Consider the following 27,079-nt stretch of genomic DNA (forward strand, 5'->3'; position numbering starts at 1 on the left):
CAGGCACATGCTATCAAAACAGGCTGATTTTTATTTGTTTTTGTAGCAAACGTGTCCCACTGTGTCTCCCAGGTTGGTCTCGAACTCCTGGCCTCAAAGGATTCTCCCACCTTGGCCCCTGAAAGTGTTAGGATTATAGGTATGAGCCACTACATCTGACTAACTTTCAATTTCTAACATAAATCAAGCATTCAGGATCAGCTAGTCAAAGCCTCCCTAGGGTGAATCCGTCCTGCTCACCTCTCTCTCAATAATTTTTAGTTAGACAACAGTATGCATTTACTGTAGCAAAAGTTGAAAATATAAATAAGCAAAAATAAGAAACTACGTATCACAAATAATACTACCAGTAAGAGTTAACCACCACGATTATTTTACTGTATAACCTTTCACATACCTTTCTGTTTATGTGTATTTTTAAATAAAAATAAGGTTTTATTAAATCTATCATTCTTTGGTGATCATTTTAAACTAATATGTCAAGAACATATTCCCTCTCAAAAAAACTATTTTAGGCCAGGTGTGGTGACTCAGGCCTGTAATCCCAGCACTTTGGGAGGCCGAGGTGGGCGGATCACGATATCAGGAGATCGAGACCATTCTGGCTAACATGGTGAAAACCCGTCTCTACTAAAAATACAAAAAACAAAACAAAACAAAAATATATATATATATATATAGTCAGGCATGGTGGCATGCAACTGTAGTCCCAGCTACTTGGGAGGCTGAGGCAGGAGCATCACTTGAACTGGGGAGGTGGAGGTTGCCATGAGCCCAGATCGTGCCACTGAACTCCAGGCTGGGCAACAGAGCTAGACTCTGTCTCAAAACAAAACAAAACAACAAAAAAACTATTTTAACATCACTTTTAATAGCTGCGGTCAGTTTGATGGATGAACTTCACCTTTTATACTGTACCCTTGCTTCCTACCCTTCCGTGGACAGTCAGTGTCTGTTCTAGCGATTACTCCAGCCTATTAGGTAAACTGCAGGTTTGACACCAAAAGAAAAAGCAAGATCCAACTTAAATTATGTGTTTCAATACATGTCAGTAATCACAAGTATATTAATACCAACCCAGCTTATCTCTAACAAGACCAGCAGCTGCTCAAAAGGCTTTTTAAAGCCGAGTTTATTTCTAGGACTTGGAAAGAATGTGAGGTACTTTAGAAGAATCTTATTTTGGAAGTCCTGCACATCTCTGCCTTAGATCTTTAAAAATGCATACATACGCGTGCACACACACATGCTGCACACATATAGTCACAGCATATGCACATATATAAATATACATTGTAAAAATATATTGCAGTAAGTATGTGCATATTATTTTAGGAATAAACAAGGGGGCTATTTTTCTTTTCACCAATAACAGGAACACTGGAAATTCAAGCTTTGTCACCTCCGGTGGGTAATTTGGATTTAGGGGAGGAAAAAAAGATACCCAGAATTGGAAAGACACAGCCAAAGCTTCAACATATACGTACTAAGATTATTTGTTTTTCCCAAGTTCATCTATGGAAAGCTGCTAGGCACTAGACTGCGATTAGAGCAACCACCATTCATCTGTGCTGCAGAAACAGAGACCAGAGACTCACAGATGAAGAATCAAACTCCACAAACTACCAAGAAAAGCCAGTTTCAACCATTTACATTCACGCTGTGGATCTCATCTTTGGCTCAGTACTTGTTCCTGAGATTATGGTGTCCCAGGTGAGCCTTTGCATTAAGCAGGGAGAAGGTATAAGAATGCCATGATAGCAGCCAATGATTAGAGCAGGTGACCCCGTCTTGCTCCAGCAGAAACTGAGCAGCCAGGGAACGGCAGCAGAAGGCCAAGCACTGGCCAGTCCTGGCGCTCATCAGTCCAGGAATAACTGAAAATGGGTTCTATTTCAAAGTCTTCTGTCAGCTGACTCAGTCATGGAAAGTTAAAAAGAACCTTTGAAAATGCTTTTGTCATACTAAACATATTTGAACTAACGTGGAATTATTTTCAGAATTCTACCTCTTAGACCAGAGAGGTTAAGATTCAGGCTTCCAGTTCCCACAGAGAAGAAAATGTATAACCAGAGAATTGCATAGTGTGTTTCCTGCATCGCTAATGATCCTTAGGAGTGGGAGACAATGCCGTGGGGGTGCCAACAGGTCGTAATCCACCAAGGAACGCACTGTTCATAACAACACACATTGCTTTTTCCAGACCCAGAGGCCCGAGTGAGCACTAATAAGCTGGCACAACAGGCTAATTTGATGTGTGGGATTAATATGTTAATTTAATGCTCTCCTGTTTGGTTAAGTGGTTCGTGTTCCTAAATTTCTAAGCATGGCATTCAAATCTCTTTATATGGGAACCATGTGGCCCCTCTGACCACCCTTCTCCCATTTGTCTTGGCAGCCTCGTGACCTGGATACAGCATGCCCATGCCTGACTTCAGGCAGCGTGTGCACTGTTCTCCCAGCCTGCAGTGCTAGTCTTCTTCTCCCTCCTGACCCTAACCAAATCCTACTGTTGATTCTCCAGGTTGCTATTCAAGCCTTGGCTCTTTAATGAACATTTCCCAAAAGCTTCGCTCACACTGACCACCATGAACATCAGCTGCCTCTGTGCCTCATTCTGGTCACTCTGCACGTAATGCCTTATAGTGGCCCTCAACTGGTCTGTGCGTATCTCGTCTCTCCATCTGGATCATAAGCCCCTGGGGGGCAGGGATGAACTCTCACAGCTTTCTTTTCTCACTGCCAGCACTCTCATTTTACTTGACCCCTGAGTAGCATCACCACCATGGACCACTTCCCCTCCATGAAATCTCTCCTCTTCTTAGTTTCTGTGAAATCACCTTCTAGATTTTCCTCCTCCTCAACTCCTCCTCCATCCAACTTCTCAATACTGGTGTTCTCTGGCTGCCTTTTCCTCTCTTTGCACACACGCACGCGCGCATTCTCTCTCTCTCTCTCTCTCTTTTTCTCTAAGAGTCTCAAATATTCTCATGGCTCCAAAATATCACCTATATGCTCCCAAATTTCTGTCTCTAGCCTGGACCTTTCTTCTATGCAATGCCTGGGAAGGCTAGGTCAATCGGCATTTTATTATGTTTATAAAGGCAAGTTCATTTGTCATATAGATATCTTAGCTCTTCATAGAGAGAAGCTCCCATTTCATGGTTTTATTACATCTTTAATCCAAAGCAGTCATCATAATATGAGTACTCTGATAGAAAGCCAGGCAAGGAACCTTAATTCATGGCAGGGATCATGTCTTATTCAGTTTAGAGTCCTTCAGTAATGTGCAAAGTGTCTTCTACATAAGATGCTGAGAATTTTTTTCCTAAATGAATAAGTTAAGAAATGAATAGCCATGCTGACTATGCCTAAGTGGGCTCAGTCGAGAAAGGGTACCATTTTCTGGAGAAAATGGCTTATGTCCACTAACTGCTTGATTTCAATTTGTTGAAAGAAATCCAAATGGTGGAGGAATAGAAGGCCATGAGCCATTATCAAACACCACAGCTCTTCTCAAATTTGCTTTATACTCCCTCAGAGGCTTAGTCGGGGCTTGGACTACTGACCCCTAGGAAAAGGTTTTCTAATCAGGACAACTAGACATGTATGTCTTGTCAAGTGGTGAGTTAGGATTCTACAGAATCAAACAACCATAGTTTGGATCATGTTGGTCAATTTACAATCAACAATACTTTTAAATTGGTTGATCTCTTAAAACCAATTTGGAATTCTCTATCTTCAAGATCAAACTGATCAACATGGCCAATAAATTGAATTACCACCACTATAGTCTTTGGGTTCTCTCTGATGTCCCAGAACATCAAATCCCTACCACAACCATCAGACTGATTCTCGGTGGTTTTCACTAGAGGTGTGTTTCCTCAATTAAGTCTATAAATAGAAATTTTACTGCTTCAGAGAGGATATAAATCAGCTCAGCAAGACACTCTTGGGGCAAAGAGGGGGAGGCAAGGCTGGGAGGGGAGAACGAATTTAAATTATTCAATGAAATGGAAATCAGGGGTGGGGGTAGGTGAACTATTTGAGATATAGATTCTCCTTTGGGTAGGAATAATCGACAAGCAGCCTGAAGGAGCCTTCCGTCAAAGGAGAGATCAAATCGAGAATTGGCAAGAAGTGGTGTCACTTCAAAATGTTTCCTCTGATTAAAATATTTCAATGCCAAACAGAAATCCTCGCTCCCTGGAGAGTACATGTATAGAGAAAAAGCACAGTCCTCCAGCAGTAACTCCTCTACATCCACCGAGCTTGGATGCTTTGTGAAAATGCCTTTTGTCAGCTTCCTACAGCTCTGTGTCTCAGTGAGTCACAATCAACAATCCCTTCTCTCATAAAGCAGCAGGCTACCAGGAAGACTAATTCCTCCTTACCCCATTGTTTCCTGTATACATATTTTGTGCACTGAGCATTATAATAGCATTTTGCCATCGCTAGACCTATTTGTATCTATGCTGCTGCTTAGTAAGATAATCTCCCAATACTCAATAACTCTCAGTCTTAGTCAGTTTTTTCAGTGTTCAATCTATATTCTTCATGTTGCTGCATAAGCCTATTTCATCTTAAACTCCCCTCAGTGAATGAAGTCAGAAAGGATCATTCATTCTTTCTTTTATTCAACAAGGCATTGTGCCAGGAATTGGGATAAGGGTCAAGAATACAGTATTTCTGACCTTGTGAGGCTTACAGTTCAGTGAGGGAATAAATTATGTTAAAATTTCCATTTCAACTGTGATAAATATAGCAGAAGAGAACATATACAAGGTACCCAAAATAAATTATCAAATGGGATCTAATTGAGTTAGGAGGGCCAAACTAGATATCATTTGAGCTGAAATCTGAAGGATGAGTAGGGGTGGAAGGGAAGGAAAGAGAGCGTTCTAGAAGATGGAAGTACCTGTGTTGGGGAGCTGAGGCTAGAGGGACCAGGTATGTAATGAATGGAAAGAAGAACAGAGAGGTGATGGGGGGAGGAGTAAGAGGCAGTAAGTTAAAGATCAGATAGGGTGTCATAGGTCATCTTAAATGTTGTGGACCTGGTTCTAACAAAATGGGAGTCACTATAGGATTTAAAGGGCAGCAACATGGTTAGGTTTTTATGGAGAAATATCAGTCAGGACTACGAGGATAATAAATGGAAGGGAGAGGAAGTGGCGGCAGGGATTTAGTTAGAAGCTATTTGGTAGACCAGGAAAGAAATGAGAGCAGCTTGGATTAGGATTTCAGTAGAAATAGAAACAAACAAAAAAATTCAAGGTCTACTTAGGAGGTAGAATGTACAGTACATGCAGTGTCACTCCACCTCCAGCTCTAGCCAGTTTAGCACACAGACTGAGGGGGAGAGAGGTACAAAGGATAACATAATAGCTTTGGCCTTGGGTAGGTAGATAGATGGTGGTGTCATTTGGGGAAAGAGAGTATGCTGGAATTACTGGGAGGTAGGGGTGCATGAGCTCAGTATTACATGTGCGAAACCTGGGAGATTTCCAAGTCAAGAGGTTCAGCACGTTACGTTTTCTAGAAGGGGGGTATGTTCCAGAGTTGCACTGTTTAAAATGGTGGCCACTAGCCTTATGGGAGATACTGGGATCTAAATTAGCTAAAATTAAATATATTTAAAATTCAGAGTTTAAATAGGCACTAGCCACATTTCAAGTGCTCAATGGGGCTAGTAGCTACTGTATTAGACAGTGCAACGAACATTTCTATCACCATAAAAGTTCTATCAGACAACCCTGTTGTAGACGATCAGAGGGTTTCCTATTTCCAACACTCAGCTCTGACAAGTATTTGGGCGAATGTTCAGCTCTCAGTCTACCAACACCAAGAAATAGAATTCTTCTATATTTTGATCCCCAAATAAGACCTTGGGGTTGAAGATGAAGACATGAAACAAGTGGGAGGTGAAGCAAGATGGCCAAATAGAAGCCTTCACCAATCATTCTCCCTGTAGGAACACCCAATTAAACAACTATCTACACATAAAAACACACCTTTATAAGAACCAAAACTTGGATGAGCAATCACAGTACCTGGTTTTAACTTCATATCACTGAAAGTGGCTCTGAAGAGGGTAGGAAAGACAGTCTTAAATTGCAATGCCACCTCTCCTCCATCCTCTAACAGCAGCCACATGGCATGGAGCAACAACTCGTACACTTGGGGGAGAAAGATCACAGTGACTGTGGGACTTGGCACTGGAACTCAGGGCTGCCCTGTCACAGCAGAAAGCGATACTGGGCAGAACTCAGCCCAGTGCCCATGGAGGCGGCACTTAGAGCAGCCCTAGTCAGCGGGGAAGCATCCATCCCCAGAAGTCAGAACTTGGATTCCAGCAACCCTTTTCCCCAAAGGCTAAGGGACTCCAAGGTCATAAATAAACTTGAAAGGTAGTCTAGGCAACAGGGACTGATTCCTGAGCAAGTCCTCATACTTTGCTGAACTTCAAGCCAGTTGATTTCAGGGACATGTGACCGAGTGAGGCACCAGCCAGGGCATCCAAGGGAGTGCTTGCATCACCCCTCTCCCAACCCCAGGCAGCATAGCTCACAGCCCCAAGACAGATTCCTTTCAAACTTCTGCTTGAGAAGAGGAGACAGAAGAATAAAGACAACTTTGTCTTGCAATTTGGATACCTGCTCAGCCACAGTAAGATAGGGGGCCAGGCAGAGTTCTGAGGCCTCCATCCCAACCCCTATCTCCCAGACAACATTTCTAGACACATCCTGGGCTAAAAGAGAACCCACTGTTTTGAAGGGAAGGATGCAGTCCTGGCAAAATAAATCACCTGTTGACAAAAGAGCCCTTAGGCCCTGAATAATCAACAGTGGTAGCCAGGCAGTGCTTGCTGTGGACCTTTGGTATGACTCAGAGATTTGCTGGCTTCAGGCATGACATAGCACATTCCCTGTTGTGGTAGCTATGGGGAACTCCTCTTGCTTGAAAAAAGAAGACGGAAGAGGAAAGAGGACTTTGTTTTGCAGCCAAGGTACCAGCTCACCCACAGTGGGGGAGAGCACCGAGTAGGCTCTTGGGTTCCCAGTTCCAGGTTTTGGCTCAAGACATTTCTGCACCTGCCCTGGGCTAGAAGGGAGTCTACTGTCCTGAAAGGAAGGACCCAGGCTTGGCAGCATTCATCACAAGCTGAATGAAGAGCCCTTGGAGGCTGAATGAACACTGGCAATAGCCAAGCAATACTTGCCACAGGCCTAGGGTGGTGGTAGCCATGAGAAAAGACTCCTCTGCTTGTGGAAAGGAGAAGGAAGAGTGGCAAGGACTTTGTATTGCAGCCTGGGTGCCAGCTCAGTTGTAGTAGAATAATGCACCAAGTAGATTCCTAAGGTTTCTGACTCCAGGACCTGTCTCCTGGATGGCATCTTAGGACCCACCCAGGACCAGGAGGAACCCATAACCCTGAAGGGAAGGATACAAGTCTGGCTGGCTTTGCCACCTGCTGATTATAGAAACCTAGGGCCTTGAGCAAACATAGGTGGTAGCCAGGCAGTAGTTACTGTAGGTCATGGGCAAGACCCAGTACTGTGCTGACTTCAAGTCTGACCCAGTGCAGTCCCAGTGGTGGTGGCCCGCAGGAGTTTTTGTGTCACTCCACCTCCAGATCTAGCCAGTTTAGCACACAGACTCCATTTGTTTGGGAGAAAGTAAGGGAAGAGAACAAGAGTCTTTTCCTGGCAATCCAGATAATTCTTCTGGATCTTCTCTAAGATAACCAAGGTGGTACTTCTATGAGTCTGCAAGACTCACAGCATTACTGGACATGGGGTGCCCCATAATGCAAATACAGTTAGAGCAACCAAAAACTTAGATCACAATGCCCAAGTCCCTTCAAATACCTGGAAAGTCTTCCCAAGAAGCATAGGTACAAAGAAGCCCAAACTGTGAAGACTACAACAAACACCTAACTCTTCAATGCCCAAATACTAATGTACCATGCACAAGCATGACGACCATCCATGAAAATATGACCTCACTGAATGAACTAAAGAAGGCACCAGGAACAAATTGCTGAGACACAAAGATATGTGACCTTTCAGGTAGAGAATTCAAAATAGCTGCTTTGAGGAAACTAAATGAAGTTCAAGACAAAACAGAGAAGGAATTCAGAACCCTATCACATAAATTTAACAGACACTGAAATAATTACAAAGAATCAAGCAGGAATTCTGGAGATGAAAAATGCAACTGACACACTGGAAAATGCCTCAGAGTCTCTTAGCAGAATTGATCAAGCAGAAGAAAGAATTAGCACACTTGAAGATGAGCTATAAGAAAATACAGTCAGAGGAGATAAAAAAGAAAATAAGAGAATGAAGCATGCCTATAAGATCTAGAAAATAGCTTCAAAGAGGCAAATCTAAGAGTTAATGGCCTTAAAAGGGAGGTAAAGAGAGGAAAAGACAGGGGTAGAACATTTATCCAAAGAGATAATATCAGAGAACTTCCCAAACTAGAGAATGATATCAGTATTCAAGAACAAGAAGGTTACTGAACATCAAATAGATTTAACCCAAATAAGACTACTTCAAGATAATCAAACTCCCAAAGTCAAGGATAAAGAAAGAATCTGAAAAGCAACGAGAGCAAAGAAATAAATAACATACATTGGAGCTCCAATACATCTGGCAGAAGATTTTTCAATGGAAACCTTACAATTCAGGGGAGGGTAGAAGACATACAGTGCTAAAGGAAAAACTTTTATCCTAAAATAATATATCCAGCAAAAATATCCTTCAAACATGAAGGAGAAATAAAGACTTGCCCAGACAAACAAGCTGAGGAATTTCATCAACACCAGAACTGTCCTGCAAGAAATGCCAAGGGTAGTTCTTCAGTCTGAAAGAAAAGGATGTTAATAAGCAATAAGAAATCATCTGAAGGTGCAGAACTCACTGGCAATATCAAGTACACAGGAAAACACAGAATACTATGACAATGTAATTGTGGCCTACAAACTACTCATATATTGAGTAGAAAGACTAAAACACAAACCAGTAACAAATAATAACAACAACAACTTTTAAAGACATAAACAGTACAATGAGATATAAATAAAAACAACAAGAAGTTAAAAGTAGTACAAAGTTAAAGTGTAGAGTTTTTATTAATTTTCTCTTTGCTTATTAATTTGTTTATGCAATCAGTGTTAAGATGTCATCAGTTTAAAATAATGGGTGATAAGATTATTTGCAAGCCTCATGGTAATTTCAAATAAAAAAACACACAACAGATACACAAAAAAGCAACAAATTAAAACACACCACCAGAGAAAATCACTTTCACTAAAAGACAGAAATGAGGGAAAGAAGACCACAAAAACAGAAAATGAATAGTAACATGGCAAGAGGAAGTCCTAATTTATAAATAACAACGTTGAATGTAAATGGACTAAACTCTCCAATCAAAAGACAGAGTGGCTGAATCGATTAAAAAACACATATAGATTGAAAAACAGGACCCCATGATCTGTGGGCTACGAGAAACACACTTAACTTATAAAGACACATAGACTGAAAGTAAAGAAATGGAAAAAGATATTCCATGCCAATGGAAACCAAAATAGATTTCAAGACAAAACATCAGCAGCTATACTTACATCAGACAAAATAGATTTCAAGACAAAAACTATAAAAAGAGACAAAGATACATATATCATCATTATATAATGATAAAGGGATCAATTCAGCAAGAAGATATAACAGTTGTAAATAATATATGCAACCAATATTGGAGCACCCAGATGTCTAAAGCAAATATTATTAGAGCTAAAGAGAGATATCCCAATAACAGCTGAAGAAATTATACACCCTACTTTCAGAATTAGACAGATCATCCAAACAGAACATCAACAAAGAAACATCAGCTTTAACCTGCAGCACAGGTCAAATGGACCTAATCGACATCTACAGAACATTTCATCCAACGGCTGCAGAACACACATTCTTCTCCTCCACATATGGATCATTATCAAGGATAGACCATATGTTAGGCCACAAAATCAGTCTTAAAACATTTTACAAAATGAAATTATATCCACTACCTTCTCTGAACAATGGAATAAAAGCAGAAATCAATAACAAGAGGAATTTTGGAAACTATACAAACACAGGGAAATTAAACAGTATGCTCCTGAATGACAGAGGGTCAATGAAGAACTTAAAAAAGAAATTGAAAAACTCCTTGAAACAAATGATAATGGATACACAACATGCCAAAACCGATGGGATACAGCGAAAGAAATACTAAGACGAAAGTTATAGCTATAGGCACCTACATCAGAAAAGTCGAAAAACTAAAAATAACCTAATGATGCACCTTAAAGAATTAGAAAAGTAAGAGCAAACCAAACCCAAAATTAGAACAAAGGAAACAATAAAGATCAGAGATGAAATATATAAAATTGAAACAATGAAAATACAAAATCAATGAAACGAAAAGTTTGTTTTTTCAAAAGATTCATATAATTGACAAGCCTTTAGCCAGACTAAAAGAAAGCAATCAAGAAAGTAATCCCAATTATAATAGCTACGAATAAAATTAAATACCTAGGAATTAACCAAGAAGTGAAAGATCCCCACGATGGAAATTATAAAACACTGATGAAAGAAATTGAAGAGGACACAAAAAAATGGAAAGATACTCCATGTTCATGGACTGAAATAATCAATATTGTTAAAACATCCATATTATCTAAAGTAATCTGCAGTTTCAATGCAATCTCTATCAAAATACTAATGACATTCTTCACAGAAATAAAAAAAAAATCCTAAAACTTATATGGAACCACAAAAGACACAGAATAGCCAAAGCTATTCTGAACAAAAAGAACAAAACTGGATGAATCACATTATTTAACTTCAAAATATACTATAAAGCTATAGTAACCAAAATAGTATGGTATTGCTCAAAAACAGACACATAGATCAATGGAACAGAATAGAGAACCCGGAAACAAATCCACACATCTATAGTGAACTCATTTTCAACAAAGGTGCTAATAACATACACTGGGGAAGGACAATCTCTTCAAAAAATGGTGCTGGGAAAACTGATATCCATATAAAAAAGAATGAAACTAGACCCCTCTCTCTCACCATATTAAAAAAATCAAATCAAAATGAACTAAGGACTTAAATTTAAGGTCTCACAATATGAAACTACTAAAAAAATACATTGGAAAAACTTGCCAGGACACTGGAGTTAGCAAATAATCCTTTAGTAATACACAACCAAAGCAAAAATGGACAAATGGGATCACATCAAGTTTAAAGTTTTCTGCACAGTAAAGGAAACAATCAATAAGTGAAGACACAACCCACAGAATAGGAGAAAATATCTGTCAACTGTCCATCTGACAAGGGATTAATAGCCAGGATATATAAGGAGCTCAAACAACTCTGCAGGAAAAAAACCTAATAATCTGATTAAGAAATGGGCAAAGGATCTGAATAGACATTTCGAAAAAGATGACATACAAATGGCAAACAGGTATATGAAAAAGCGCTCAACATTAAAGTCAGAAAAATTCAAGTCAAAACTACAATACGATATTATCTGTCCCCAGTTAAAATGGCTTTATCTAAAAGACAGACAATAACGAATGCTGGTAAGGATGTGGAGAAAAGGGCATCATTGTGCACTGTTGGTGGGAATGTAAATTAATACAACCACTATGGAAAACAGTTCGCAGGTTCCTCAAAAAACTAAAAACAGAATTATCATATGATTCAGCAGTCCTATGGTTTGGGATATACTCAAAAGAAAGGAAATCAGTAAATTAAAGAGATATTTGCACTCCCGTGTTTACTGTAGTACTATTCACAATAGCCAAGATTTGGAAGCAATCTAAGTGTCCATCAACAGACAAATAAAGACAATGTGGCACATATACCCAATGGCGTATCATTCAGCCATAAAAAAGAATGAGGGCCTAGCCTTTGCAACAACATGGATGGAACCGGAAGTAATTAAGGAAAATAAACCAGGCACAGAAAGACAAACTTCACATGTTCTCACTTGTTTGTGGGAGTTAAAAATTAAAACAACTGAACTTGTGGAGACAGAAAGTAAAAGGATGATGACCAGAGGCCTGGAAGGGTAGTTGGGTGGAAGGATGGTTAATGAGCATAAAAATATAGTTATATAGAATTAATAAGTCATAGTATTTGGTAAAACAACAAGGTGACTGCAGTCAACAATTATTATATATTTAAAACTGACTGGAAGAGTATAATTGGATTGGTTGTAACGCAAAGAAAGCATAAATGCTTGAGATGATGGATACCCTATTTACCACCATGTGATAATTACACATTGCATGCTTGTATCAAAATATCTCAGGTACCCCATAAATACAAACACCTACTATGTACCTGCAAACATTTTTTGAAAAGACGATATGACAAAGAAAAAATAGTTTTTTTTATTTAGACATCTGCTAATCTATCTTAATAAAACAGATGAAGGAGATACACCATGAAGAAAGGGTGTGATGGTTAATTTTATTTGTAAACCTGAATGGGCCCAAATATTCACTTAAATATTATTCATGGGTGTTCTGGTGAAGGTGTTTCTGGATGAGATTAACATTTGAATCAGTAGACTGAACAAAGCAGATTTCCTTCCCCAATGTGAGTGGGCCTCATCCAATCTGTTGAAGTTCTAAATAGAACAGAAAGCTAAGACAATATTTTTTTCTGTCTTCAAGCCTGTCTTTGAGCTAGGACACTGGTCTTCTCTTGCCTTTTTTTTTTTTTTTTTTTTTTTTTGGACTGGAACTTACACCATTAGCTCTCCTGGGTCTGAATTTCTCAGCCTACAAAATCACACGGTCTAATTCTGTACACTAAATTTCTTTACCATCATCCCTACCGCACCCCACCCCCGCCCGCCCACCCAAACACACACACACCCTATTGATCTGTTTCTCTGGAGAACTCTGAATAATACTGAGGACGTGAGGGGCACGCAGAATGAACTCACAGAGGCAGTGAGTCTTTATTTGGATTTTGACAGAAGAACAGGAAACTGATTCATGGAAAGAGAGGGAAGAAGGGTAAACTAAGTGGGGAAATAGTTTCCTCAAAAATTTGTGTGCATTTGGATGTTGTGTGGAACTACACAAGAAACAGGGTACTGGAGGAAGACTCTATGTCTGGACAAGTGGAGGAAGAACTGAAGAATCGATCTGATATGAAAGCACTAATTGTACACTGACTTAACACTGAGTCTCACTCAGACAATGGGGATAAACAGAGTAATGGGAACCTGGCCATGTACTCAAGGAGTACACTGTCTAAATAGCCGTCACCTCCTACCAGGCTTGTAGGTGATAAAAATAGGTTTCATAAAATATATTCTTGCTCAATAAAGATGCAAGCCAAACATCACATTTGCAACATATAAGACAAATATTTTGCCAAGAAAATGCATATCAAAAATTACTATGTACCAAGGTACCTGAATTATAGATGGAAGGTCAAGTGAGGTGAATGAGTGAGTCCTGAAGCAAGCTGTGATGGAGCAAGGTAGACAGGCAAGAGCTTCATCCTGTGAGTAAATGTGCCTGATGTCTTGATTTATTTTGAACCAAAATGAACAGGCCACAGGCTACATGGCACAGTTGGGTTACTCCAACGTTTTAGATTTCTAAAATTATTACTAGCATAAGCTATGGCTCAAAGGCCACAGAGCACTGCTTAACATTAAGTTCAAGGTTAATGTTAGCTGCTTCATGAAACAGCACAGAAATGAGTTATAGGGCTACAGACAGGGCTGAAAAGAACCTTCTGTCTTTCAAAGGTGATAACTGTGTTTTCAGGCTTTGGAGCAGAATGCTCAGATTTGAGGGAAGATTAAAATCTTTATGATACCATCCTTTTTTGTTTTCCTGTGTGTTACATAGCCATGGCTTTCACTGAAATACCATTTTCTATTAGAATCCACTGGCATTTCCTTCCTGCTGATGGCTGGAAAAATATTTATCTTTATACATACATGAGCATATTTAAATCCCCTCCAATGTGTTGTTTGACTACTCAGTTTATTTCAGTTTTTATTGAAATAACTGTCCACTTGTACTATGGCTATCTTTATAAAAACATATGTAAATGTATTCTGTTTTGACAGGGTTTTTTAAAGTGCATTTGCTTTAGTTATTCATATTGGTGGAATTTAGCCACATTAATCATTTTTCAAATTTTCTGTGTGTGATTGCCTGCCATGAACACTGATGCCAGCACATTTCTTTTTAGCTACTTTTTTTGGGGTTAGAGAGATATTGCTGCAACTTCAGAACTGATGATTTCCGACAAGATTGTAATATATCACATACCACATTTGCAAGATAAAAGCTATGCCCATAGTTTAAAATCACTTAAAATATATGTGTAAAGAGAAAAGCTTAATTGATTTTCCAAATCACTTTCCTGTAAAGTTGAACTGTTTCTTAAAACCTTAGTTGTTTTTTATACTACTATATACAACACCCATCAGGATTTAAAATTCCAGTTATACTCAATATTAGCAAGGTCATTCTTATGCACCATTGGTAGAAACATAAACCAGTGTACTTTTGTCTACAGGGCAGTTAAGAGTTAATAGGCAATATACATAAGGAACATTAAAGAAGAGAAAAACCTTGAACCTGGAAATTTCACTTATGAGTATTCATCCTGGTTATGATATTCATTTTAATACAGCTGACAGCTGCAAAAAACCTTTAGAATAATATGATTACTAATAATAGGAGACTAAAATAAATTATGGCATATCCACATAAGGGAATTCTATGTAGCCATTAAAAAGGGTGGTTAGGTATGGACTCAGTGACTTAAAAAGGTGGTCCGGATACAATCATCTCTCTGTAATAGCATTTGTTTTAATGTTACATACATATGTCTGCTTGTATAAACACATAGAAAAAATTTAGAAGAATGGATCTTAACATGGTTTCTGTTGAAGAGAGGTTTTTTTCTTGTTTAAATTTTCTAATTTTTACATAATACATTTTTTATAGTTATAACATATATACGCACACACACACACACACAAACACACATATGCACTACAGAAGCTTCTTTTCCAGCTGTCTTGTCTCTAGGCATATGGACTTTGAACCAACCTAGCAGAAAGGGCCCACGGTGGGGGCAGGGAATCTGATGGCCCCATCCCTCCTAGACCTGATCTGCCTAGCTCAGCTGTCCCCTAACACAGGAGCAAGGACCCTGCTCACCAGACTGTCCTGGATGCAGGGAGTCTCCACCAGCCTCCGGACTCCATTCTCCACGGTGACTCCCAGCCAGTTGAGTGCTGCCCAGCACCAGAGGTAGTCGTAGCCGCCATGCCAGTAGCTCACAAATGCAAATGTCATCGCCGTGGAAAACAGTGTCCCCAGCAGGCCATGCTGGGACCCGCCCACTGGAATGTACACATACCTAGAGAAAGAAGAGGCTGTTAGGAGCCATGCAGAGGGCTGCCCTGCAACTCTGCCTGCTCCCTAGCTTGACTCTCCTGTCACACACTGCTGTTCACATATGCAGATCCTTCCTCGCTTCCAGGAGGCCAGATTCCTTGGATTCTCCATCCCACAAGGAGTTGGCAAAAACCCAAGCCTCAGCTCTGCAGGGTGTTAGGTTAAATGAACACACAGGCTCAAGAGCTCTCATTACTAGAGCAAAATAGCACTTACAAGAGGCAGGGCAAGAAGTCATGAATTTAGAGTTTCTGAAAGGGGTGGGCCCGGGCCCAACCCTGGAAATCCAATCACAGAATGGCAGTTAGGCTTCTGGCTACACGGGACCAGCAACCTTCAAGGCAGGTGATATGGTTTGGCTGCGACCCCACCCAAATCTCATCTTGAATTGTAGCTCCCAAAATCCCCATGTGTCATGGGAGGGACCCAGTGTGAGGTAATTGAATCATGGGAGTGGGTTTTTCCTATGCCGTTCTCGTGGTAGTGAATAAGTCTCACACGAGATCTGATGGTTGTACAAAGGGCAGTTCCCCTGCACAGGCTCTCTTGCCTGGCACCATGTAAGATGTGCCTTTGCTACTCTTTCGCGTTCCACCATGATTATGAGGCCTCCCCAGCCATGTGGAACTGTGAGTCCATTAAACTGTTTTTTCTTTATAAATTACCTAATCTTGGGTATTTCTCATAGCAGTATGAAAATGGACTAATACAGCAGGTGCAGATTTTACAGCTCAGACTATTAAGTTTATGGTAAACCCATTATTTAAATGCAGTTGGTAAGATCACGTTCCTAAACAGGCAGGAGCTGGGTGCAGCAGATGGGTGCCAGAGACGGTTCCCTAGCTTTCTAGGCAGGTTGCCCAGAAGCAGTCGTGAATTCACAACAAAGAAAAGGGCTCTGTGCTCACAGGGCAGCCAAAGTACCAGACAAAATGCACAGCCGTCCCCTGGGTATGTTCTCTATTGCCGAGACAGCTGCCTGAGTACAGAGAGACAGGACTATGTTCTTCAGTCAGTATTTTCCTGCTTGAGTTGGACAAAACTCACACCTTAGGCTGTTAGGACCTGGAAAGCTAGGAGCTTTTTGCAATAGCCTTTTTAAAAAACCCATAGGCCTTTGTTTATTGCTGATCAGTGCGTCTTTGTCCAACCTTCCTCCAGGAGGGAAAAGGAGAAAATCCTTTTCTGAATACACAGTATGTTCCAAGTACTAGACACTTTACATATACTACTTTGTTTGATTCTTTAAAGCACTATATGTATGGTTTATACCCACTGCCCCAGCATTTTAAACAACTTAGCATTTGTCCTGTTCATATACCATTTTAATTTGGGGGAGGCGATCAAACTTGTTTTTGAGGAGAAAATAAAATTGTTTTCGGAGAGGAAATTGTTCTAGTCAAAATGTTTTCAACAGGACTATTTTATTTTTAGAGATAGCATCTCTAGATGTTACCCAGGCAGGAGTGGAGTGGTGCAATCTTAGCTTACCACAACCTCAAGCTCCTGAACTCAGACAATGCTCCCACTTCAGTCTCCCAAGTAGCTGGGACTACAGGCATGCACCACCACACCCAGATAATTTAAATTTTTTTTTTGTAGAGATGATAAAAGTTGCGTAGGCTGGTCTTAAACTCCTAGCCTCAAGTGATCCTCCTGCCTTAGCCTCCCAAAGTGCAAGGATTACAGGCGTGAGCCACCACACCTGGCTTAATAGAACTGTATAGGTAGGCAAGCTAAAAACAAAAGCAACTTATCAGGCTATAAATCTTTTAAAAGACTATACCATTGTAATTACTTCAAACTATGCCACTGGACAAAGACTCTCTCCTTGACTAAACTTTAGTCAAGCTCCTCCAAGCTCTCTAGGCCTCGACCTTGGTGTCCATCTTTATTGTAGCAAGAATACTGCTAAGTCGGTTTAGAACGAACCCCCCACCTGCAGTATCTGATCATGCTCCAATATCTGGCCAAATTCTTCATCACCTACTCTTGGTGTCTGATCACCCTGGCTGCCTTCAGGAGGAATCCTGTTAAGTCTGTTTAGCCAGAATCCCCCTATTTCCCAACGTTTCCTCTTAATAGTAGTCTACTCAATGACCTCCACCTTGCTCCTTGGCTATATCCCCCTTGTCCAAGCTGTATTCAGAATTGAGCCCAGTTCTGGCTGGGTGCAGTGACTCTTGTATGTAATCCCAGCACTTAGGGAGGCCAAGGCGGGTGGATCACCTGAGGTGAGGAGTTCGAGACCAGCCTGGCTACACGGCAAAATCCTGTCTCAACCAAAAACACAAAAATCAGCCAGGCATTGTGGTGTGGGCCTGTAGTCCCAGCTACTTGGGAGGCTGAGGCAGAAGAATCTCTTGAACCTGGGAGGAGGAGGTGAAGGTTGCAGTGAGCTGAAAACACGCCACTGCACTCAAGCCTGGGTGACAGAGCAAGACTCTGTCAAAAAAAAAAAAAAAATTGAGTCCAGTTCCATACTGAGGTCTCTTTTCCCCTATTACAATAGTTCCCAAATAAATTTTTTTACTGCTTCAACTACTACCTATATCTGGTTTTTCTTTGACATCCTCCACTCTCAAATATGTTCCAGTTTCCAGTTTGGATAATAAATTATTTGATCACCTTACATAATCCCATTTTATGGGTGAGGAAACCGAGGTTGAGAAATTAATTTGCCCAAGGTACACAGTTGGGGAGGAGAAAGACCAAGAAGCAAATCTGCAACTGTACACCCAACTTACTGCTTCCATTACATCCGTGGGCTAATTTTTAAAGTCCTCTATATTTCACCCCAATCAGGAACTATTAAACTGGAAGGTATGTGAGAATGTAGCAGTTTCAGAAATAAGTAAAGCAAAGCCAATTCTTTCATTTGTGCAAAAACAGGACCATCTTGACAATCAAGTTAGCAAATAGGCATCAAGCACTCAATACAGATTACGGAATCTTCCACCTGCTGTTGAGCATGTCTTTAGGCCTTCAGGGAATTCCTGGCACTATGGGAAACAGACATGACTTTGTTCTTGCTATAAGGATGGGCATACCTGCTTGTGAAACAATAGCAAACAAGTCCCATCATTAAGCTATGTGACATGGTACAAAGTAGACTAGGAAGGTTTCAGAGTGCAGGGGAGAAGGGTGTGAGCGAAAACAGTGGGGCAAAGGAGGCTGAAGGGCGAAGCCTCTCATTCTGGCAAGGCCAAGAGGATGAGTTTTGGTAGGCAAAGAGAAGCTTGGGTTCTGCGCCAAGGACACAAAGGAGGGGCTGGATGACAAGTCAGAAAAGCCTGACAGCCCAGGGCACAGTGGTCTTATCCGGTGTTCTGCTGCCCCCCAGAGGCTGCTTGGTTATTGGTGTAGAATACTCAGCGGAGGCAAAAAATGGGCCAGAATTACGCTGCTTCCTACCTGCATGGAGGTAACCGCTGGCCCATCATGAGGCCGCCCTTAACTTTACATAACCAGTGTTGTATGTAAAAATAAAATAGGGTGATCAAACCTATTGCAAAAGGATGAAGAACGACTTCTCTTTAAGGAAACTGTGCAGAGGGCTATTTTATAAAACAGATTATCAAATTCTCTTTTCACCCAACCTGCTTCATGTTGTTGTGGTTGCTATTGTTTAAATCGTATCTTACTAATTAAAAGTGAGCTGCAGCCAGGGACAGTGGCTCACGCCTGTAATCCCAGAACTTTGGGAGGCCGAGGCTGGGGGGTCACTTGAGGTCAGGAGTTCAAGACCAGCCTGGCCAACATGGTGAACCCTGTCTCTACTACAAATACAAAAATTAGCCAGGTGTGGTGGTGCACACCTATAGTCTCAGCTACTTGGGAGGCTGAGCCAGGAGAATTGTTTGAACTTGGGAGGCAGAGGTTGCAGTGAGCACCACTGCCCTCCAGCCTGGGCAACAGAGTGAGACTCCATCACACACACACACACACACAAATTAGCTGCGCTGTATATGTCAGAAAACCATAGCATAAAACCCTCTCATTCTCCACACCAATGGTACTTGATCTTGAATTCAACTCCAAGGAGGACACGTTTTCAAGCTTGTGATCAGGAAACATCTAGCCCCAAAATTACATGCCCAGCTATTTTGGGCATCTCCTGGAACCAAGGCTCTGTTACTTTGCCTTCAAAATGACAGCAGACAAACATCTCTGAAAATTCCTTTTATTCCAGAAATTCATATATGGCAGGTCTCCAAGGACATGAGGCTGTTTGTTTCAAACCAGAAGAGGGTATAGTTTCAAGACTGGAAGATAAAAATCCCTTCTTTATTCTTAATTTCTAGAAAACAGTACGTGTGGTAAAAAGAAGAGCAAACAGGTTATTTTCTTTTACGAATTCTACCATCTTCTGTCAGTTTCATGATTAATAAAAACAGAAACATGTCTCTTTTTTTAGAAAAGCAATAGTATGAAACTGCTTACTAAGATTCGCTGCACAGTAAATTGATTTCCCAATGGAAGAAAGCAATCAGCACCACCTTCTCAGCAAAGCAAAACTAAAAACCTTGCTTCTTGTCAGTGACTGTGTCAGGCTGAGTCTTCATGAAGCCTGCCTCGGCCTGGCTGGCTTCGTGTGGTCACCGCTTATAGAAAATGCTGCAGCCACCTTCTTAATTTAAAAGCATCTCACCGAATCAATGCACCATAGAACACCCCCAACTCAGGAGGAAGAATCCATATAAAATGTAGACAGTATTGATGACTTCTACCCTTTACTCAGTGCCCATGCGCCAGATGCTTGATGCATACTATTTCTAATCATTAAAACAACCCTCCAAGGAAATAACTAGGCCTATTTTACACAGGAGAGGTAAAATCTGCACCTAGAATGTTGTGGTTTTGGTGATCTATTTCCTGTTTAACCAAATCTTCAAAGCAGTCTCCACAGAAACATCCACTGATGTTTTATTAACTGAAAAATGTCCTTTCTAGGAAAGAATTCTTGCTCAAGAGAATAATGCTTACAATTTACAAAGGGATTTGAGCCAATGAGCTCTGTTAGCCACTGTTCAGTGTCAGAAGACAAGAGGTATAACTTCTGCTTTTGAGCGACTAAGTAGTCACCCTCTGTCCCACAAGCAGAGATAACACCTGCTATCTCAACTCCCTGACATCCTGCAGACATCTGCCTATTTCAGAAGTGGGGCACAAAAAGTTGGTGGCTAGGGTGATGCTGAGTAGAGGTACATAAAGGGAGAAGAAAGTATCTAGCTCCCTCACACCTACTATGAAAAACAACACAAATATACGCCCTACAGTGGGAGACAGGGGTGGAAACAATCCATGTGGTAAACGCATTTATCTGAAAATCGCAACACTTCCTTTTTCCAAGGACCCATACAATAGCTCCTTGGCTTGCTACATTTACCACTTAATTCTATGACAGACTAATCCCAGACCCCAATAAGGTATGAAGATGAAGCACCAGACACTGACGGACGTGGCTTTTACTGTCTCCTGCACTGAGCCGAGGTGGGCTTGCTGGTTTCCTGTCATTATTTACCTATTCATCGGCCGAGCTAGGGCAGACAGTTGCTGACATCCTACTCCAGCTCCGCCTTAACTTTCCACCCTTATTTCCCTTCTCCCCACTTGGCTCTGGTGACAAATCCTAAAATCCTGAATAAAGGAGAATTTGATAGCTCCGTGCCCTTGGTCATACCATTTCCACATCTAGAAGATATTCCTCCATCCTCCCTGATTTTCCAACACCTACTCAGTCTATAAACTCCAGTTGATTTTCCATGTCCAGGAAGTCTCTTTTGCATTTTCCAGCTTGCAGTTTAACCCAGGAACCTACGGCGTGTACTGTCTGTTCCGCTGATTGAACAGCTATTTACCAAAATGTGTCTATTATGGGTGTCATTTGAACTAAATTATAAGATTCATTCAGACAGCACTAGATACGTGATGTGCGTATGCATATGCATGTATGTGTGTATTACACAGCTACTAGTCAACAGTACTTATATACGTAACATAATTTCCATTTACTGCTGCTAGCCTCGAATAGCTTTTAAACTTGTTGTAAATTGTCACCATTGTCATGGACCCATTATAAGCAACAGAAACAAAGGGAATATTGATTATAAGGTCCTGTACCAGGTACTGGGAGACTTTGGAAGACACCTGTTCCTAAAGAATACAGACCACTGAAAGACCCTGAAGTTTCTCCATACTTTGTAATCCTAATTACCCTATTAAAGTCAAAAGTATATGTCACTACACCTCTGGAACTACTCTAACCCTAAGAGATTTACCACCCAAAGTAAAAGTACTTGTCCTTCAAAGAACAGAGCCTTTAGTGGCTAGGAAAGGCAAGACTTTTGTCCATGTTACACTGGTGGTGAGGTGACCTCACCTTGGCTTCATCTGGGCCCTGAGACCAGTCCCTGTGCTCAGGTTTCTCTACAGAGCTGGCTGTGCTGTCCTGAGCCCAGTTCTCATGGGCAGTAGCTCCCCTGACCCAACCCTGGCTCTGGCTTTGGCCTTGGCCCACATTTTAGTGCTCTTTCTCATAGCCAATGATGACCCTCCAGTCAAATCTCCATCTTCTAGGTAGTTATCACAAAGGAAGCTACACATCTACTTATAAAAAGTTTTCACAATCTACCCATCTGACAAAGGTCTAATACCCAGAATTTACAAGGAACTTAAATGTATTTATAAGAAAAAAACAAATAATCCCATCAAAAAGTGGAAAGAAGATATGAACAGACACTTCTCAAAAGAAAACATTTATGTGACCAATAAACATATGAAAGAAAGCTCAACATCCCTCAGCATCAGAGAAATGCAAATCAAAACCATGATGAGATATCATCTCACACCAGTCAGAATGGTGATTATTAAAAAGTCAGGAAACAATAGATGCTGGCTAGGCTGTGGAGAAATAGGAACGCTTTCACACTGTTGGTGGGAATGTAAATTAGTTCAACCATTGTGGAAGACAGTATGGCAATACCTCAAGGATCTAGAACCAGAAATACCATTTGACCCAGCAATCCCATTACTGGGTATATAATCAAAGGAATATAAATCATTCTACTATAAAGACATATGCACACGTATGTTTTTTGCAGCACTATTCACAATAGCAAAGATTTGGAAGCAACCCAAATGCCCATCAATGATAGACTGGATAAAGAAAATGTGTGGAATACTATGCAGCCATATAAAGGAATGAGATCATGTCGTTTGCAGGGACATGGATGAAGATGGAAACCATCATCCTCAGCAAACTAATACAGGAACAGAAAACCAAACACTGCATGTTCTCATAAGTGGGAATTGAACAATGAGAACACATGGACACAGAGAGGGGAACAACACACACCAGGGCCTGTTGGGGGGTGGAGGGTGGGAGGAGGGAACTTAGAGGACAGGTCATCATGGCAGCAAACCACCATGACACACGTATACCTATGTAACAAACCTGCACATTCTGTATACATATCCCCCCCCTTTTTTTTTTAAGAAATAAGGAAAAAAATTTTTCAAAGGAAGATGCACACAAAAAGGAATATAATTTGCTTTTAATATCTCTCTGTCCAGTAGAGATAATAGCAGCATCTTAATAAGTAATAACCAGCAGTTGGTTAATGGGCAACCATAGGCTTTGTCATCCTCCAGAAGGCTAAGAGGAGTCTATTTTCAAAGCAGAGAAAATATTTTGAGCTGGGCTAATTCTCAGCTCCTTTACTAAAAGATGCTATATAAAAGCTTTATATGCAATTCTGAAAATTGTCTATTAAAAATTCTATGCCCTCTTTGGCAACAGAACATTGTAGAATTTATAAAATAGAAATTAAATTCAAGCTATATTTAGCCTACACTTCAACTTCTAGGTAAATGTAATTAGATGCCAACATTTAAAAAATAATAATTTCTTTCTTTTCTCACTGAGCTGGTAGTTCAGTGAGTTGAAGTACTGTGCTGATGAACCCAAGCTTGTAGCCTCCATCTTAGAGAAAGATTCAACCACGCCTTCATAGTTCAAAACCCAAACTCTGGCTTCACAAAAGCTCTATCTTTCTCACAGAAAGAGAGGCTGAGAGAGTATGAATGACTCAGTCTAAGCACATTTGTCGCTAGAAAACAGCCCAAGCAGCAACAGTGGTGAAATGGAGGACAAGAAAGAGGGCAGTGCTTGAGAGCTAGAAGATGTGACCTTGGCCCTGCTCTGCCACTCACCAACTTCTGTAACCCCAAACTTGTCAAGTAAACTTCTCAGCTTAAATATACACACTGAGTATGCACTAGCAGCACTAAAACCTTCTTTGAGTATGAGTTGCTCTGAAGATCAGATGAGACAATATATAAAGACTCTGGATCCACATTTAATTTTTTTTTAATCATGGCAAGAACACTTAGCATGAAATCTACACTAACAATTGTTTAAATGCATAATACAGTATCGTTAACTATAGGCACAATGCTACCAGTGGATCTCTAGAAATTCTTCATCTTGCATAACCAATATTTTATATCCATTGATAAGGAAAAGACCCCCTTCCTCTCACCCCTGGCACCTGGCAACCACCATTCTATTCTTCGCTTCTATGAGTTTGACTAGTTTTTAACCTTTAAGTTTAGGGGTACATGTGCTGGTTGTTATATAGGTAAACTCGTGTCATGGGGGTTTGTTATACAGATTATTTCATCACCTACATATTAAGCCTAGTATCCATTAGCTATTTTTCCTGATTCTCTCCCTCCTCCCACCCTCTATCCGTGGTGTTTGTCATTCCCCTCTGTGTGTCCATGTGTCATCTTTTATCTCCCACTTATAAGTGAGAACATGGAGTATGTGGTTTTCTGTTTCTGCTAAAGATAATGGCCTCCAGTTCCATCCATGTTCTTGCAAAGTACATGATCTCAGTGTTCTACATGGCTGCATGGTAGTCTATGGTGGATATGAACCACTTTTTCTTTATCCAATCTACCATTGATGGGCTTTTAGGTTGATTCCATGTCCTTGCTATTGTGAATAGTGCTACAGTGAACATCTACATGCATGTGGAGTTTGACTATGTTTAGATCTCTCATATAAGTGGAATCATACAGTATTTCTCTTTCTATCATGGGCTTATTTCACCTTCATAGCCTTATATATAACTGGAATCATACAGTATTTGTCGTTCTGTTATGGGCTTATCTCACTGAATAGAATATTCTTCACGTTCATCAATGATGTTGCAACTGGCAGGAACTTCTTCTTTTTTGAGGCTGAATAATATTACATTGTATGTATATACCACATTTTCTTTATCAATCAATGTATCAATAGATATTTAGGTTATGTCCATATCTTGGCTGTTGTGAATAATGCTGAAATTAATATGGAAGTATAGATATCTCTTCTAGATACTGATTTCAATTATTTTATATACTCAGAAGTGCAATCACTGAATCACATAGTAGCTCTTTTTTATTTTTCTGAGGAATCTCCGTACTGTTTTCCATAGTGGCTGTACCAACAATGTACAAGAGTTCTATTTTTCCACATCCTCACCAACACCTGTTACCTTTGTTTTTCTAGAAAATGACAGCCATCCTAACACATATGAAGTGATATCTCATTGTGATTTTGATTTTCATTTCCATGATGACTGGTGATATTGAGCATCTTTTGCACATATATCTTGAAACATACAACCTACCAAGAATGAATCAGGAAAATCTAAACAGACTAATAACAAAGAGATTGAATTAGTAATTAAAAACCTCACAACAAAGAAAAGCCCAGGACCTGATGGCTTCACTGGTGGATTCTAACAAACATTTAAAGAAAAAGTAATACCAATCCTTCTCCAACCGTCAAAAGAACTGAAGAAAAAGAACACTTCACAAACTCATTTTATGAGGCTGTCATTACCCTGATACCAAAGCCAGACAAAGACATCATTAAAAAACTACAGGTCAGCTGGGCACAGTGGCTCACATCTGTAATTCCAGAACTTTGAGAGGCTGAGGCAGGCAGATCACATGAGGTCAGGAGTTCAAGACCAGCCTGGCCAACATGGTGAAACCCTGTCTCTACTAAAAATACAAAAATTAGCCCAGTGTGGTGGTGCATGCCTCCTGTAATCCCAGCTACATGGGAGACTGAGACAGGAGAATTGTTTGAACTCAGGAGGCAGAGGTTGCAGTGAGCTAAGATTGCACTTCTGCACTCCAGCCTGGGTGACAGAGTGAGACTCCATCTCAATAACAAAACAAAACAAAACAAAACAAACCTACAGGCCAATATCCCTGATGCACATAGATGCAAGAATACTCAACAAAATACTAGAAAACGAAATTCAACGGTATGTTGAAAGAATTGGTTCATCATGATTAACTGGGATCTACCCCTAAGGTGCAAGGATGTCTCAGCTTACACAAATCAATTAGCATGATACATCACATTAACAGAATGAAGGACAAAAGCCTTCGTTATCATCTTAATACATGGAGAAAAAGCATTTGGCAAAATTAGACAAACTTTTATGATTAAAAACTCTCAACACACTAGGTATGGAAGAAATTTATTTCAGTACAATAAAGGCCATATATGACAAGCCACAGCTAACATATTTGACATTGAAAAACTGAAAGTCTTTTTGCTAAGATCGGCAACAAGCAAGAATGCCCACTCTCACCACATCTTTTCAACATAGTATTGGAAGTACTAGCTAGAGTAATCAGAAAAGAAAAATAAATAAAAGGCATACGAATTGGAAAGGAAGAAAACATTATGTCTGTTTATAGATAACATGATCTTATATATAAAAAACCCTAAAGACTACAAAAAACCCATTAGAACTAATAAACAAATTCAGTAAAATTGGAGGATATAAAAGTAACATAAAAATCAGTTGCTTTCCTATAAATAAATGATCCAAAAAGAAAATTAAGAAAAAATATCATTTTTAAAAGAACGAAAAAAAAAAAAAAAAGAAAAGAAAAAAATAGAATGACAAAGAATAAAATACTTAGGAATAAATTTAGCCAAGAAGGCAAAAGATTTATACACTGAAAACCATAAAACATTGATGAAAGAAAGTAAACACACACAAAAAAATGGAAAGATATGCTGTGCCCATGGATAGGACCCTGGAGATTTTAACACTGCATACACATGAAAGGTTTATACTTACTAATAATGGGCCAGCAGCAGCATACTTTATTCAACGAAAATCATGTTAAGTGTTCTTAACACACACACACACACACACAGACACACACACACACAAAACCCAAAGGGGTACAAGGAAACTTTTGGAGGTGATGGATATGCTTATTACTTAGATTATGTTGATGGTTTCATGGGTGCATGCATATGTCCAAACACATCAAATTGTACACATTAATATGTGCAATTTTTGTGTATCAGTTACACTCCAATAAAGCTGGGGTTTTAAAAAGCCATTATCATAACAAGTAGCACTCCTATATCTTTCATCAGCATTTGAAGACACCAAGAACACTGAACTGCTTGCTCAGGCATGTTCTTTACTTGAAACCATTAGTCCTAAAAGTGTCACTATCAGATCCAGGTCACTTAGT

The 27,079-nt window shown here is 40.1% G+C and overlaps 1 protein-coding gene across 5 annotated transcripts in view; it reads right to left on the reverse strand.

Moving 5' to 3' along the window:
• LOC101008901 (protein-cysteine N-palmitoyltransferase HHAT) overlaps nucleotides 1-27,079 on the reverse strand; it is a 302,834-nt gene that overhangs the window by 20,687 nt on the left and 255,068 nt on the right. For 4 of the 5 annotated variants that reach the window (XM_031660419.1, XM_031660391.1, XM_031660399.1 and 1 more), the window contains one exon: nucleotides 15,269-15,470. In XM_031660419.1, coding sequence (XP_031516279.1) covers nucleotides 15,269-15,470 — 202 coding nt within the window. Of the gene's footprint in view, nucleotides 1-5,358; nucleotides 8,872-15,268; nucleotides 15,471-27,079 lie in introns of those variants that run through there. The other variant, XM_009187809.4, reaches the window with a different exon arrangement.

This window comes from Papio anubis, chromosome 1 (genome assembly GCF_008728515.1).
Source record: "Papio anubis isolate 15944 chromosome 1, Panubis1.0, whole genome shotgun sequence".
NCBI classification, from domain to species: domain Eukaryota; kingdom Metazoa; phylum Chordata; class Mammalia; order Primates; family Cercopithecidae; genus Papio; species Papio anubis.